The sequence below is a fragment of the Bactrocera latifrons genome, unplaced genomic scaffold, assembly GCF_001853355.1.
Source record: "Bactrocera latifrons isolate USDA-ARS-PBARC rearing strain unplaced genomic scaffold, ASM185335v1 scaffold_107, whole genome shotgun sequence".
Lineage (NCBI taxonomy): Eukaryota > Metazoa > Arthropoda > Insecta > Diptera > Tephritidae > Bactrocera > Bactrocera latifrons.
Genome location: NW_017534486.1, coordinates 959,924 through 974,940, shown reverse-complemented (window position 1 = coordinate 974,940; position 15,017 = coordinate 959,924). Strand labels below are relative to the sequence as shown.

Below are 15,017 nucleotides of genomic sequence, written 5' to 3'. Positions count from 1 at the left end.
TGAAGATATTATCKCATGATATAAATCTTATAGTTCTGCTGCTAACTGGAAAACTAAATGAGAACAAGTAAGGAAGGGCTAAGTTCGGTCTTTAGCTGCAATAAATTAAAACATATTGAATACAAATTTAATTTGATGATTGGTATATATCTATAAAAATAATTATTAGATATTTTTTCCAAATGCAGGTGTTTTACTTCGTATTTATAATATATTATTAACCAGCCCATAGGTCTAGGTGGTTGTTATTTTACTACTTTTGTCTATTTATATACTTAAATATAATTTGTATTAAATTGAACAAAGCAAAATCATTAAAATATYATCCAGCACTTTTCATGTGATCAAATGTGTAATACAATTCAAACCACTGAAATATAATATTACGAATAAATGGTACATAAGCTTCAAAATGTTGCGCACCGTTTACTATGAAGAAGTTAAACATTTTGAWGCCAACAAAAGCCAAGCAGCGCTGCCGGCAGTCGCTGCTCTGCTGATACTTTTGTTACAGGTTTTTGATAGCATTTATTTATAGAAAACGTAAAAAATTTCACCTTTTACGTAGATTATCTTCAAAGCCATATCATAAGCTAACCTTTATTTCATAATTCACATAATATATAAAAGTTTTGCACAAAAAACACTGATTTAAACATTTCACTCTGCCTGCGCAACACACTCTTTGACACTTTACAGCTGCTTTGTCAATAAACTTAACAAACACGAGTTATTTACATACATTTTCATTAAAAACAATTGCTAAATGAATATTAAACACATAAACTGCATTACTGGAGTATTTTTGTGCAAAGCTCACAACTTTTACTAATTTTACACGAGCGCGTCGAACTTTCTGCACGAAAATTGAAATCGCAAAGGAAACTGAAACATGCAAAGGGTTGCATTTGCAATGACATGATGATAGTTAAATGGGGTAGCCACTATTTTTGCGTAAATAAGTCTTTATAAAGGTAGGTGCACACTTTTTTAATTAATTTTTAAAATATAACATATATGTTCCTTTTAATAAAAATTATATGATTAATATTTATTATATAAAATAAATAAAAATAATAATCACAGAATTTTTAGAAAATCCAGAAATATAATCTAAATTGTAATATAATGAAAAAATTTGGGGATTTTCACAAATAGTTAACATTACTAATTTACTTTAAACACAGTATAAAATATTTTGAACTTATTAAGAACAAAACTGGCTCACCTGTCGCAAGAAATTTCTTTTGTAGCAACAATTTCTTAACAGAGTTCTTAATGTTAAATTAATTTTAACTAAATGTTAGAATTAATTTGTTCTGTATTTTGTTACCTATATATACTACGTTATATATAAAAATATAGTAAAAGAAGACTTACATATCATTTGACCCTTAAGCTTAATCAATCTATTACAAAAAATTATATATAAATATATTTAAGATAAAGAATAAAAATATATYAACATTTACTCAACTTAACCCAAATTTAGAAAATATGAGTAGTTTGTTTTCATAATAACAGCTTAAATCTTTATATAATGTTTTTGAATGAATCAAAAAGGAATAATTATGAAAAAAACAGATACTATTGGCGGAATAGGAGATCTGATTACAGCACCAATTTACATGTATCAATATTTTCAAAATGCTGAAAAGGTTGTACCTCAAACTGAAATTTATGCTGAAGTAATCTATTACAGTTTTGGCAGCCGCATGTAGTAGCTTTTACCGACGCGCTGGCAGCACTGTTTCTCTTGTTGCATTGCACAGTTTCCGCCGCCATTTCAAACTTCATATATTCCTTTCCGATTCGCCTGAGTAAAATTAATAAAAATTGTGAACTTTGCATTTAAAAACTAAAACTATAAGTATTTGATAACAAATAATTTATTTTTGAGTGATTCAAGTGCAAAATATACAGGAATATAGTTCAATTGGTATTTTATATCAAAGAGAAAAGAGAAAAGAACACGATGAGGAGAATTAGTGCTTTGGTTTATCAGAGAGAAGAAGCGGTAGAAATGTTGGCATGTGAAATTATATTATCTATACAATTTATGATTGCAGAAATGCAGCTGAAGGAGTGAAATTTAATACWCAATATTAAAGGTAAGTCGTAAAATAGCTTTATAATACATGTGTTTTAAATGCGAAATATATCGGATGAGACCAGTCCAGTAGGCGGCTTCCTAGCAAAAATCGAGCCTTCTAGATTTCCTTTTAAAGGAAACTGCGTCTCTTAACAACTATTAACTGTTTGGAGGGAAGTCATTTGTGAAATAATTCCTAGCAAATGAGGAGTTGCCYATTATATTATCATTAATTATGTCCCATGACCAACGCTGTTGCACAGTGATGAAAAGCTGCGGAGAATGTTCTAAATATTTTTTCAATAATATCTATGGGAAAGTTATTTTTTATTGGCAAATGGAAACTTAATTAGCTACAAACTTAAAACTAGATTAACAAACGAAAATTATGGAATGATTTCTTGAACTTTCTCACATAAATTCATAACAACTAACATAAAGCATTCATTAGCAAAATGAAGATCTTTAGTACTGATTCAAGGGTGGTAAATACTGGCCACTGGCTGGAAATTGATCTTCGTATGAACCATCTTGACCCGCAGGCTGTTGTTGAACCAACTGTTGCTCGTCTTCAATGTCTTCCTCCTCGGATGCATCGAGTGAGCCCACAACCGATGTGACTGGTGCCAAACCTTCATCGGTAATGGTGGAGGTACCGCCCAAACTGTCGTATTGCGATTGGATTTGTCGCTGTGCATTGGCCGCCTCCTCGGGTGTGCGATATTTAATAAAGAACACTTCGGGTTTGTTGATGTGTTGTGGTGCCTCTTGTATGGCGTCCTGCAAGTCAGCGGCTGAGGTCTTCTTCGACAACACATACACAACAGTCTTTTCCTCTTTCAACGCCTTGGCCAGATTGAYAGCTGCTGCTTTACTGGTTTGCGCTGGTGTCTTCACGAACAACACATTGTAATGTTTGCGTGGCTGAGCGGCCAATTGATTGAGTTCATCTTGAACCTCCTCTTCTTTCTCCTCGGGTGCTGAGTGTATGAAGAAACTCTTGGTGACTATAGCCTTCTTTGGCACCTTGACACGTGAACGCAGACGGCGCGACTGCTTGATAGCGCTCACTGRGGCAATTGGCACTTGGAAACCTGCTGACGAGGGGAAGTTAGATGGCATAGGTAATGCTGCAGGGTGCTGTGACAAACGTCCGASGGTCTGYTGTGGCGGTAGTGATTGTAGTTGTTGTTGTGGTGRCATTGACTGTACATGCGACAGTGCTTGCAGCTGTTGTTGTGGTGGCAGTGACGGCAATTGTTGTTGTGGTAGTAAGGGCCGYTTCGATTGTTGCAATGCGGGTATATAATGCTGACTGGGTTGAGTTATTTGCATGGGGTTGTTAATGCTACCTGGCAGGTGTTGCGGCTGTTGTTGTTGCTGCTGTTGTTGTTGGGCAAGCGAGTTGACTATCTGTGAGATCAATGGTTGTTGCACTTGATAATTATAGCCATTGCGGAGCGAAATATCGGCGGATGCAAGCGCGGCCAGTGTCAGCGAAAGAGTCTGTAAATTAAAGATTTATATAGAAATATCTTTATTGTGAAAATCGTGTTTATATAGAATGGGTAATAAATTAAGATGAATTTCAATTTTTTTTAAATGTTTTTGATTTTAGATGCATAGATAGATATATATATGTATATATATAAGGACGCATCCAAACAGGATAAAAAAAAAAGATAGGGTGTCTTTTTAGCAAAATTAGATACCAGAATCGTGTTCCGACTAGTAGATCACTGCATTAGCTTCCAAGCAGAGATTACAGTAGTCAACGAAAGCCKTTTGACTTAAAACATGAATGATATTCATATTCACAGATAGCCAAGCGCCTTTGAAATCTCTTAGGGTTTCAACAAAGATAGTGAAACAATGTCTTAATCGACGAACGGAACTTACACCCCCTATAAGAAAGGAATTGCAACCAACTATCGAACGCGGTTTTTTGACAACCTTTTGTAAAACGGTTGTTCAGAAAGAATATGATAGTGCCTTTATTTCAAAATGTGGTCTAGTTGTGCCGTCAGWTATGCACCTTACCTAACTATAGAAATCGTATTTTAGTATACTCACTTAAATTAGAGACTATTGCACTAATATAGTACATAAAGGCCGGTTTAAAAGTATTAGATTATAGTAAGTCTTCACTAATTCGAAAAATGTTGACATTTGTTTTTGTTTTGAGAAATTTTACAGCATATCCTACGTTTATTTCTTTTTAATGATATAGTTCGACYAATTTAATATGAGAAAAATTTGTTAAACGTTTTTTATGTATAGTCAGTCAGTTGAAAAGACGTTTCTCAATACAAAGATTCACCCAACTGAAGCTATTGTTCGATTAAATACAATTATAATGATAATTTGATGTTTACACCTTTGCAGGCCGATTAGTRAAGCTTTTATGAAATTTAGTTTTTGTCATGTTATACAATCGTTTTGATTTAACCCAACAAGCAGAGATATMTACTTGTGTTAAACTGTCAGGCCAGAGCAAATGTATGTTTTGAATAAAGTTTGAATGTCAAAAGTATATTGTAACGAAAGAGCACACGGAAATTGTAATTGAATTCCCCRGGTAAATGATATTTCAAAAAAATTGATATATTTTGTTAAGTTGATAGGACTTTTCTTAATTACTATGCTAAATTTGAAGTCGATCTATCCACCAGTTTGTTTATAGCAGCTCGGTACTGCGTTGCGATTTTTATAATAGACAAAAAAATATTAAAAAAAGAATTTGTCTTAAGTTTTATATATTATTTCTAATCAAATTTTCGGAAGTGAATCGTTTCAAATGTTATAAAAGAAAATCGGCGATTTAGTTTTATCAAAAACTCAAGCCTACGAGTGATAAAAAGTCTTCAAAAACGGTGGAGTGATCTTTTCAACTGCTCAAAATATAAAAAAAAAAATGAGACATGATGCTTGAAAATCATCAGGCAAGTGTTAGAGAGAATGGCAAGAGAGCTCGACATCTCTCGCGAGTCCTTTCGAATTTATGGTAAATACTTTGGGTAGGAAACATACTTGCTCGATTCGTTCCAACACAAATGACTTTTATTCCAAAAATAGTGCCGTAAATAGGTCTCTTCGGGTATGCTTGAGCGTGCGATTTCCGATACCACTTTCATTGAGAGAATTATAGCTGGCGATGAAACATAGGCTTATGAGCTTGACTTGCAAACAAGTCAAGAATCATCGGAATGGAAGGAAAAAATGAGCCTAAACCAAAAATCATGCCAAAACCGAACAAAAATCATGGTGATGCTCATTATCTTTTTAAAATTTTCCGCAGAGACAGAGATAAATAAGCAGTTTTGTTTGGCTGTATKGAGGCCTTTGCGTGAGAACCTAAGTCGAAAACGGTSGGAATTGTGGAAGASAAACTCTTGGATTTTTCACAATAATAATGCACCGAGCCACGATTGTGGCCGAATTTAAAGCCACAAACGCAATGAGTGCCATTGATCAACCACCGTATTCAGCAGATTTGGCTCCGGGTGATTTCTTCTTATTTCCCAAACTGAAATTTGCGCTCCGTGGTATCCGTTTTCAGTCGATTGAAGAGATAAAACTAATTGATAAAACTATGATAGTTTTTTTTTAGGTCCAGTATTTTAAGTATTACGATTCAACAATCAATAGGCACTTGCTGAACATTTATTTTATTGAACTACTGTCCAAAAATTTTATCTCTTAGGTAGTATGATCATATATCCACAAGAATTTAGACAAATTAAATTCGATTTTTGGAAGAACATTCGTTATAGGTTTTTTTTCCTTTGTGCACTTTCAAGTGCTAACAACGGTAAAATATGATGCATGATTCTAAAAAGTGCAATTCTTTTATGTTTTTCAAACTTTCAACTTAAACTTTCAACTCCAGCTGTCACAGCCCTTGTATGAAATTATTTTTTTGATTCCCTTCACACAGCGGAAACACAATTCAACTAAAATATTAAAGAAATTCAAAATATCTAAATAACACTCAATCACTTATAATTTCACACAACCACGCACCACAAAGATCTTCATATTGCAGCTTAGTTTGATGCTAAAGTKGAGCTGGTTGAACGGTTGACTTTAGGAGTTGACCACTCGAGTTGGACTGTTAACCACCTGCAGTTCGTTCTTGCTTTTTATACCGACATAAAACTTAGCATTCACCAAAACCGGCGCAGATGCGATGAACGCTTAACGAAATGAGCATCAAACTAAAGTGACAGTGACAGTCTGGTGCGTCGGTAACTGTGTGGTGGCGACGACTACGCACCTTACAAGTTGTAATAATATGCAACACTCTTTAGGCAACCAATAATAGCGCAACCTATAATCATAACAACAACACAAACAATAGATGTGTGTACACTCACACATTTACCCGGTTTAATGATTACAATGACAATATGCTGCGCATAAAAGGTTTTACAAATTAGACTGTCGGCGAGAAAATCACAGCTTTAGTAGCATTTTAGTCAGCCCGTAGAGGTGTATATGGATCAGACAATAGTGGCTCAATTACAAAACTTCGATTTGTTGCAAATATTTTGTGAATAATCCAAATCTTTCGCACTGCTAAAATTAGCAACAATAAGCATAATCAAAATCAATTTCAATGTTTCGCATTTTCATTTTATAATGTCAACCTTCTGATTTATAGATCTGTTATTATCGAAAAAGAGAGAGGGCACTTGGAGAAAGGGAACGGTGTGAAAAATTCACATTGGTGGTATAACAGTATTGTCAGTACTATCTAACAAAGACAAGCGATGACTAATAAGTATATATTTAAATGGTACCAGGGCCGGTTGCACAATAAAATTTTGGGTTATGAACTATATAATTTTGTACTTGCAACTCAAAGTCTCTTTTACCGCGAAGCCTTCACGCGGTAACTTCCATAATATTCTATTTTCGTTAATATTATTATCGGATGTTTAGTTGTTAAAATTTGTGGCTCACTGGAAATAATGTATAAGTTTTAACTTTTAACGGAGATCCGCCAATGGGTGGTGTACATCTTCTCAAATTATAAAAATTCAAAATTTCGGTATGCTGACGTTGTTGGGACTCTTTTATAGGATTCAAGAAGATCCAATTATATCTTGAATTTGTAGAAGATGCAACAAATATTTCTCTTCTTTTTTTTTTTGCCTCATTGCTATTAGTTCTTTGTTCGCCCGTTGAAGCCAATTGGTAACACTAAATGAAATCTTTTTGGCACTTTCTTTATTACTAACATCTGAAATGCGGACAACTTCGCTGTCCTCTGTCGCTGAAATCTGTATTTTTACAAGAAGGACGGAAACTTGGCAATTCAATCTCTTCTTCTCCTCTTCTTCTCCCCTTGACGTATGTATTTCCACGAGTCTGACTCGTGGTACAATTTCTGTGCCTAACATGATTATCACAAGTCTAGCTCGTGGTGTGTAGAAGTGTACATTTGATAAAAAGATAATTGAAATTTTCCCGTTATTTTCAGGTAATRATGTAAACATCCATATTGTGTAATTATCCATATTTTTTGTTAAGCATTAACATTAAATCGTAGTATTTTATTGTTTATAAATTTGTTGGTTGTTATGTGCGAACAGTTGGAAGCGAATTTTGTTGCGCTAATTGATATGTACGTCAAGGGGTTAAGTGATGATACTATTGTGCTTTCGAGCTCTTTAAAATATCTCGAAGTTTTACTAGATATAAAATTTAGATCTAGAGAACACATTGAGAGCAGTCCTTGCAAAGCCCCTCGAATCAGAAACTCCCSTAGAATAGACTTTGGGGTTTACAATCCCATATGGTCTATTGGATCTATACAAGTAGTTTTGTTCATGGAATTAACGAAAAGGTGCCGTATTAAACCGATAAAATAGGTKCCAATGAAAACTGCGTTAACTAAGGCTCTGGAGATTATCCTTGACTTCTGGCCAATACATACACAGGTAAAGTATAATGCAATACTTACGGCCAACCGTCTCAAGACTACTCAAATTAAGCTGGTATTGTGACCGAATAATGGAGATACTCGAAGAAGTAAACATATCTTTTTCATTCCCCAGTGGTGATCATTGGACCAATGGTTCTGTGATGATAGTTCAAACGGCGAAATAAACGTATTCRCTGACGAAACAAAGGGTTAAACACGAATTGACGTAGGCTTCAGAGCGAAATTGCGGGATCTAACTAACAAGTCCATAAAAGGCTCTCAACGGCGGAAATATATAATCTTCTTGCGTTAAGTTTTGYAAACAGGCAATAATTAGACTTTTAYTAGGCAACTCAGGTCATCTGGGAGCAGATGAAATTAAGCTCCTTCAAAGGTGGTTTGAAGGAATGGAACCTAATGGAATATCTCAGGCATTARAACACTATCAACACAGGGCATACCACAAATTTCAGAGAGTGGGAAAAGTTGTTTCGGCCGCATGCAAAGCATGCACCAGGTTGAAGTCTCGATACCTAAAGTGTTTTAAAAATTATAAAAATTACAAGTCACGGATTACGCTACTGTTCAGAAAAATGTTTGAAAAATTTACTTGGAAAGGTCCCAATTCATAYTAAGTAGTATATGATATTCATATCTATTAATACGAAAATAATTTAAAGTCAGTAATTACTTTGTGGTTGCCTTCCGACACCTTTTTCGAGACTCTGACTTGTCATACCTAAAGCCATATCGATTTATTCGAATGCTTCTTCTCTATAGAGCGAAAGCATATTACTGATATATCTGAAATATATGTGACTATAGATAAAAGTGCCATTCACTCTCTTCTTTAAGGTCGCTTTAGCAATCCATTGAATTGAACTGAATTTTACAATAGATTTCGACAGAAATTGCAAATGTATGCAAAAATGTATTTTTAGAAAAAACCAATAACAAMAATTCACGCAATATTATCTACTTAATGCAAAAAATCCATTGTTGACTCGCATATTGTCCGCCGAAACAWTCCTTTAAAGCTCTCACAAACTTTGGTCGTGCGCCTAGCCCTCTCTWGATGGCATTGTTTTCGAATCAATGGTTGTTTTGTAAGCCATTTCGATTTTTAATATTATTATTATAAAAGTGTGCTGTCTTGATTTATAGTGTTCAATGCTTTGTGGCWCCCACTGCCAAGGCGCTCACATTCAATGACGATAAATGGACGACGTGGCAGCTTTATTAATCTAACCACACTTACATACATTATACATATAGGCTTTATAAAATCTTGTATTGTAATGGTAATTACCAAATCGGTTTGCTTGACTTTGGTGAWGAAATTCGGCTAATATATTTATTTAACATTACTTTCGGCTGATTAACGATTGGGTTAAATTAAAAGAAAATGTAAATGTGTGGTTGAGTGAAATTAATAAAAATATATTTCTTTTACTTAACCAGGAGATTTATATATTATTTTATAAAAAAAAATGGGTCCTCCAGTATTGCAACGATTCCTAYTTTCTCCGTTGATGAAACCTTAAACAAAATTTTCATTAGAAGATATTCTTCATACAATAACCTATGGTGGAAAAAAATTCAAATTTTGAAGTCTTGGTTGTTTTTAGCCTGACCAAAACTAAAACCTTTACGGTTAGAGGCATATACATTAAAAACTAAAACAATAATGGGTTATTCCTAAACGAGAGATAATCTCCCGCAAAAATAAAAAAAAAATCTTCGTGTTTACATTGCAGCTCTGAATATTATCTGCTCTTAATTARATTAAGAGAATCTAATTGCGACTCAAATAGCCTCGTTTTAAATAAACTTGATGTCTTTGAATATTATATAAAATATAGGAATGATATCAGTAGTATCAGCCTCAACTACATATCTTCAGCAAAAGCAAACGGCTTCCAATTCCTTTCCTTTAACAGGCCTTACATTCGCATGGAACAGCTTTTCGTGAAATACATAAACATTCGGAGTTTGGTTCATAGGATCAGAGTATCCCTAAAATAATCTACATCGTTTTCTCATATATGAACAGAAGATTTGTTTGTATGATTTTTAACACAAACAAAACAAAATCATTCATAGACAGGAAAAGGTAGGCACTTAGTGTAAGGTCTACTAACAAAACGACGCAATACCAAAATGACATAAAACACTCGAATTTGGTCAAAATAGGTCCCGTCTTTTTCATGCAGATAATTTTATGTCATTTATGATTTGATGTCTCTGTTTGTATACTACTGTGATCAAATTGAAAGGTGAATTTTGTTCATTTCACCTCCTTCAAAGTAAATCCCTTCCGGTGCAAATAACTTATGCCAACGAATTTTTCAGTGATCATAAAAATCCTCCGATGGGATGGCCATCAGAGCCTTCTTCGATCCAGCTTTTATATCCTCAATTGAGTCAAAACGGTGTCCTCGGAGTGGTCGTGTCAACGTTGCTGAATAGCCAGAAATTTCACGAAGGTATATCAGGCGAATGCGGTAATTGCGGTACGAATAACCTATACAGTAYAGGATGGTGCATTATCGCACTTATTTATTCAATAAATTCAGACATAGTAAAAATCGAAGAATTCACTTTTAGAGCCTTAMAAACGACGCGTATCCCAAATACTAATGAATATTTTGAACTGAAATTTAGCATAGATGTCACTATGTCACTAACAGTACTACCAGCTTACAGAAAAACAAAACTTTGCCGATTCGAAAAACACGCAGTATAAATTCACCTTTCAATTTGATCTCCACCCGATTACGCCCTTTTCGATAACCTTGCATTTCGGGTGCTGAGTGTTTTCTTGGAGCTCCTTGAGCGCTGCTGGTTCATTGGGTTATACCTTTGATTTAACATACCGCCAGAGAAAATAATATAAAGGCGTTAAATCGCATAGACACCGCTTACGCGGTTATAGCCGAGTTAACAACAGCGCCGCAGTCTTTTTTTCCCAAAGAAGTGGGGGTCTTGCTCCTCCTCTGCTTCTCCAGGCGGGTATTACGTCGAATACTCCGAAAGCTAGAGAGTTTTTTTCATAAGGACKACACGACCCGACATAAACCTTACTCAACACACTGACAAAATTTKACAGAAATTCGTAAACAAGGCCGCTAAGAGCTGTATATGGTGAATGGATGCATTCCCCCCAACCAAGCTTTCAGAGCTTTTGGCGAGTCAGTATCGATGTGTGTGGCCTGACATTGTTCYGATGGAACGCAGTCCTCCCCTTTTGGAAAAAGCTGGCCGCTTTTAGGCAATTGCTTTCTCGGTCCAATTGTCGACAGCACAGGTGCAAAGTATGAGTTTAGTTTAGCCTAACGCAAATATTGCGATATGTTTGAATTTACCTGTTTTTGCCTGAAATTAATATCAGGCTTTGAAACATTGAAAATGAGAAGACATTTTCGGGCAGGATGTAAATAAATAATGGGAAGAAATGCATCTTTTAAACGAATATTTCATGATAGTTTCATTAAAGTAAACATTTGGATAAAATAAAGCTTTCTTTACGAAGAAACATCTGTAATTATTCCTTTTTTTTTAGATTTTTCAAAAATAGTTTTTAGTTTCGATTTATGCATGGCATTCAAAGATATTCAGTGGTTTCATTACTACTGAGAAATTACGATTTCTCAATAGWTAACTCCAAAATCTTCATCAATCTATTCTCAGCCACATTAGGCTAAACTCGTCTATGTCATACTTTACAAGTACATATAAATGTTATCATTTCAAATATTTATTATTATCATTATTAATTAAGTAAATATTGTGATTAATTACACCATGCACATTTTCTCACCAGCATAAATTAATTTTGCAAAAACCATGAAAGCACATTTTTTCAACTTCCAATACCTACTCGTCTTTACCAAAASCGAGCAACCGCACATGCGGGTTGTAAATCTTTGAACGGTGACATTAATGCTTTGAAATGGGTTTTCGACTTTCTCACGCCAATTGTCTGTTATTCATTGTGTTTTGGGCAGGTTCACGCCGAACATTGCGTTAACTCGCTTTATGCAAATTTTTGGACGCATCTTTCTTCGTGCGTCTGCTACGGTAATATTCGAAATATGTAAATCTGACAAGAGATTGTTGCAACTTCGGTTGCTAGCGCTCGGAGYGTTTCGTGTTGATATCAACTGATTAATTTTTGTCACAGCAGATCAGTGTTCAGTGCCGTTTTAGRCAAAAATGCATTTATAATAGGTTTTGCTACAAGCTGCGTAGATCGCAGAGGAAAAAAAATAACAATAACTAAATGTTTGCACGTAAATAATTAAGAAATTAATAAATTAGTGGCMTGAAGAGGTATTAAGTAGCCGCAAAGCAAAAGAAATTATTGATTATTGATATAAGCTTTGTTTGATAAGTCCGTGTCTTCTTTTTAACGAAATACAATGGARTTTTTTTTTCTAAATAAAGGGAAACTTGTTGTTTCCATTTGCTTGCAGTCGCCTATAAAAATAGTTCCACGAGCTTATGAAGAAATTTAAGTATCCTCTGTTACACCGAAAAGGGAACAGTGGAAAAATCACTTATACTTATAGTCACAGCACACATATACACAGTTATTTGTGGTTGAATTTCGAGCAATAATCGGTTCGTGCCCCAGAAAAATCAACCAACAAGGATTGGTATGCTAAATTTAGAAGTCTTAAAATGAGCATGGAAAGCTGTGAACGCAGTAAACGCCTAAAATAGTCAAGTCGATGGTTCGAAGTAGTGTTTAGAGATGTTCAGTTTGTGCATCGATATGTAACTCTGCCATCATCATTTCACTCCAAAGTCCAATCGACAGTCATCCGAGTGGATGGCACAGTCGGCTGGCAAGGTTGTGGCGTCTTTTATTTTACAATGCGCGTGGAATAATTTTTATTGACTATCTTGAAAAAGGAGGGGCCATCAACAGCGCCTATTACATAGCATTTGGACAGTTTGAAGGACGAACTCGCAAAAAAGGCTTGAAGCAAAAGAAAGTGCTGCTTCAGCAAGACATCGCACCTCGTTACACGATGGAAAAAATGTATGAATCGGGCTTCGAATTGCTTTCGCATTCACCGTATTCTCCAGGCCTCGCATTCAGCGACAATTTTTTTTTTTTAAGTCTATAAGAGTTGGGTAGTCGATAAAGTCTTTTCGTATTTCTAATCAAACTTCAAGTTAATTTTTTTTTATATTTATGCTAATAAATACATCAACAAATATGTTCCATTTTGGTTGACCACTTTTTGCCATTTTTCCGCTGGAGACATTATTCCTTCAGTGTACAACTTTCATCAGTGTAAATCGAAATTTCGAAATTCGAACTGATACAGAAATCGTCTCCGTAAACTTCACAAATTTTATTGGTGGCTTGCGTGGCATTCTTTCCTTTTTCATAAAAAAATTTCAAATTATGRCGCATTTGTTCATTATTTTCCCTCATTTTTGAACAGGTGTAACTTTTTTTCAACATCGAATTTAATTTTTTTTTTTGGTTCAATGAAAGGGAGGGTTTCCAACACCATATGGTATGACACAATGTGATTGGTAGCACTGGAGATATACGGCGGCAACGACATCTATTGACAAAATAAGAAAAGACTACACTATAATATATCAATTATCTGTCAAACCAACCTCGTACATTGATTATTTAACACGAATGGACATTTGTACATTAATAGTTTTTAATTAAATACTGTTATTGATGTAAAAAGATTAACAATAACAGCAAAAATGTGATGAACATTGGTGTAGTCAATCAATCAATGCTTAAATTTAATTAATTTATAAASTATTATCAGATTTAAAAGATCATTTGTCAAATTAATGAAAAGCAGTTCGTTTAAGGGAAATCAACTGATATCTTGAATCCGCAGAAGCGAATGCATTTTAACAATGTTTTGTTAATATATTTAATGAGATATCGCAGTGGGCAACAGTGTTAATAGTTATACATTGTAAATAAATGTTTAAATTATTTAGATGTTATCATTTAAATAATTTATATATATATAATTTATTAATAATTTTTGCCAAAGTCCTATCGCCTTTGTATACAAACATATTTCACATAACCGCAAAATTTATGTCAAAAACTTACATAACCCAGTTTATGGGTTTTTTTATTTATACATAACTTCTACAAAAATATGTTTCTTTCACTAAACTTAGTGTAAACTTACCTTCTTACATGCCTGGAGTAAAAGTCCCCCATATGAAGAAATATTTCCGCAAATCCTTTCAAAGTAGTTCAATTTCGAAAAAAACTGGACCCAATTAAAAACCATTTAAGAAGGAAATATCTGAAGACATTTAAAAAATTGAGGCTCTAAGAAAATTATTGCAAAATTTCAAAAGCAGCTCTTAAAATTTATGGAAGATATGTCTCTTAAAAGTGTTTGGCGTCTATCCGGTCGATCTTTAACCGCAAACTTTAAACGAGGTTTTCTGTTTTTCAAATTGGCGTAAGAGATTACAGAAAGTGTGGTAAAAACTGCTCTGGATAGGCAATGAATATAAAGAAAGAATAATTTTCATTAAAAAAATTTTTTTTAAAGTAATTAGAAATTCTTGCAAAAATGTACCAAATTTTAAAAAAAGAAATAATGATTGATTTTGTTGTTTCAGATAAAAATTTCATCTTTATATGCCTATTGTTTTACTAGCATCGACAAGACTTCATTTTCATAATACAAAAAATATATTTTTATTCTTTAAACATTGCCATAAATATAAATTAAATAAACTTTAAATAAATWAAATTTAAGCCTTCTACGATTACTTTCCCCTTACCTTAGCTCATCATAAAAGAAAACAATTTTATTCCAACATCGAGCACACTAAGTCTATACTCACTTTAAAGTGCGAAGTTTTCTAAGTTATATAGTCATTTTATTCAAATTATTACACTGTGGAACATTTTTGATATTATTGTCTGGGGGGTGAGAAATTCCAAGTCAGGGTGATGGTACTAGGTCAGTATAGTAA

At 34.0% G+C, this 15,017-nt stretch overlaps 1 protein-coding gene across 1 annotated transcript; it reads right to left on the bottom strand.

Moving 5' to 3' along the window:
- Positions 1-2,402: 2,402 nt before the first annotated feature.
- On the bottom strand, positions 2,403-6,223 carry LOC108970486 (homeobox protein abdominal-B). The gene is made up of 2 exons (XM_018935916.1): positions 6,116-6,223; positions 2,403-3,598 (listed from the first exon to the last, which is right to left on the bottom strand). Exons 1-2 carry the CDS (start codon positions 6,128-6,130, stop codon positions 2,558-2,560), a joined length of 1,056 nt encoding a protein of 351 aa, XP_018791461.1. The 5' UTR covers positions 6,131-6,223; the 3' UTR covers positions 2,403-2,557.
- Positions 6,224-15,017: the final 8,794 nt, after the last annotated feature.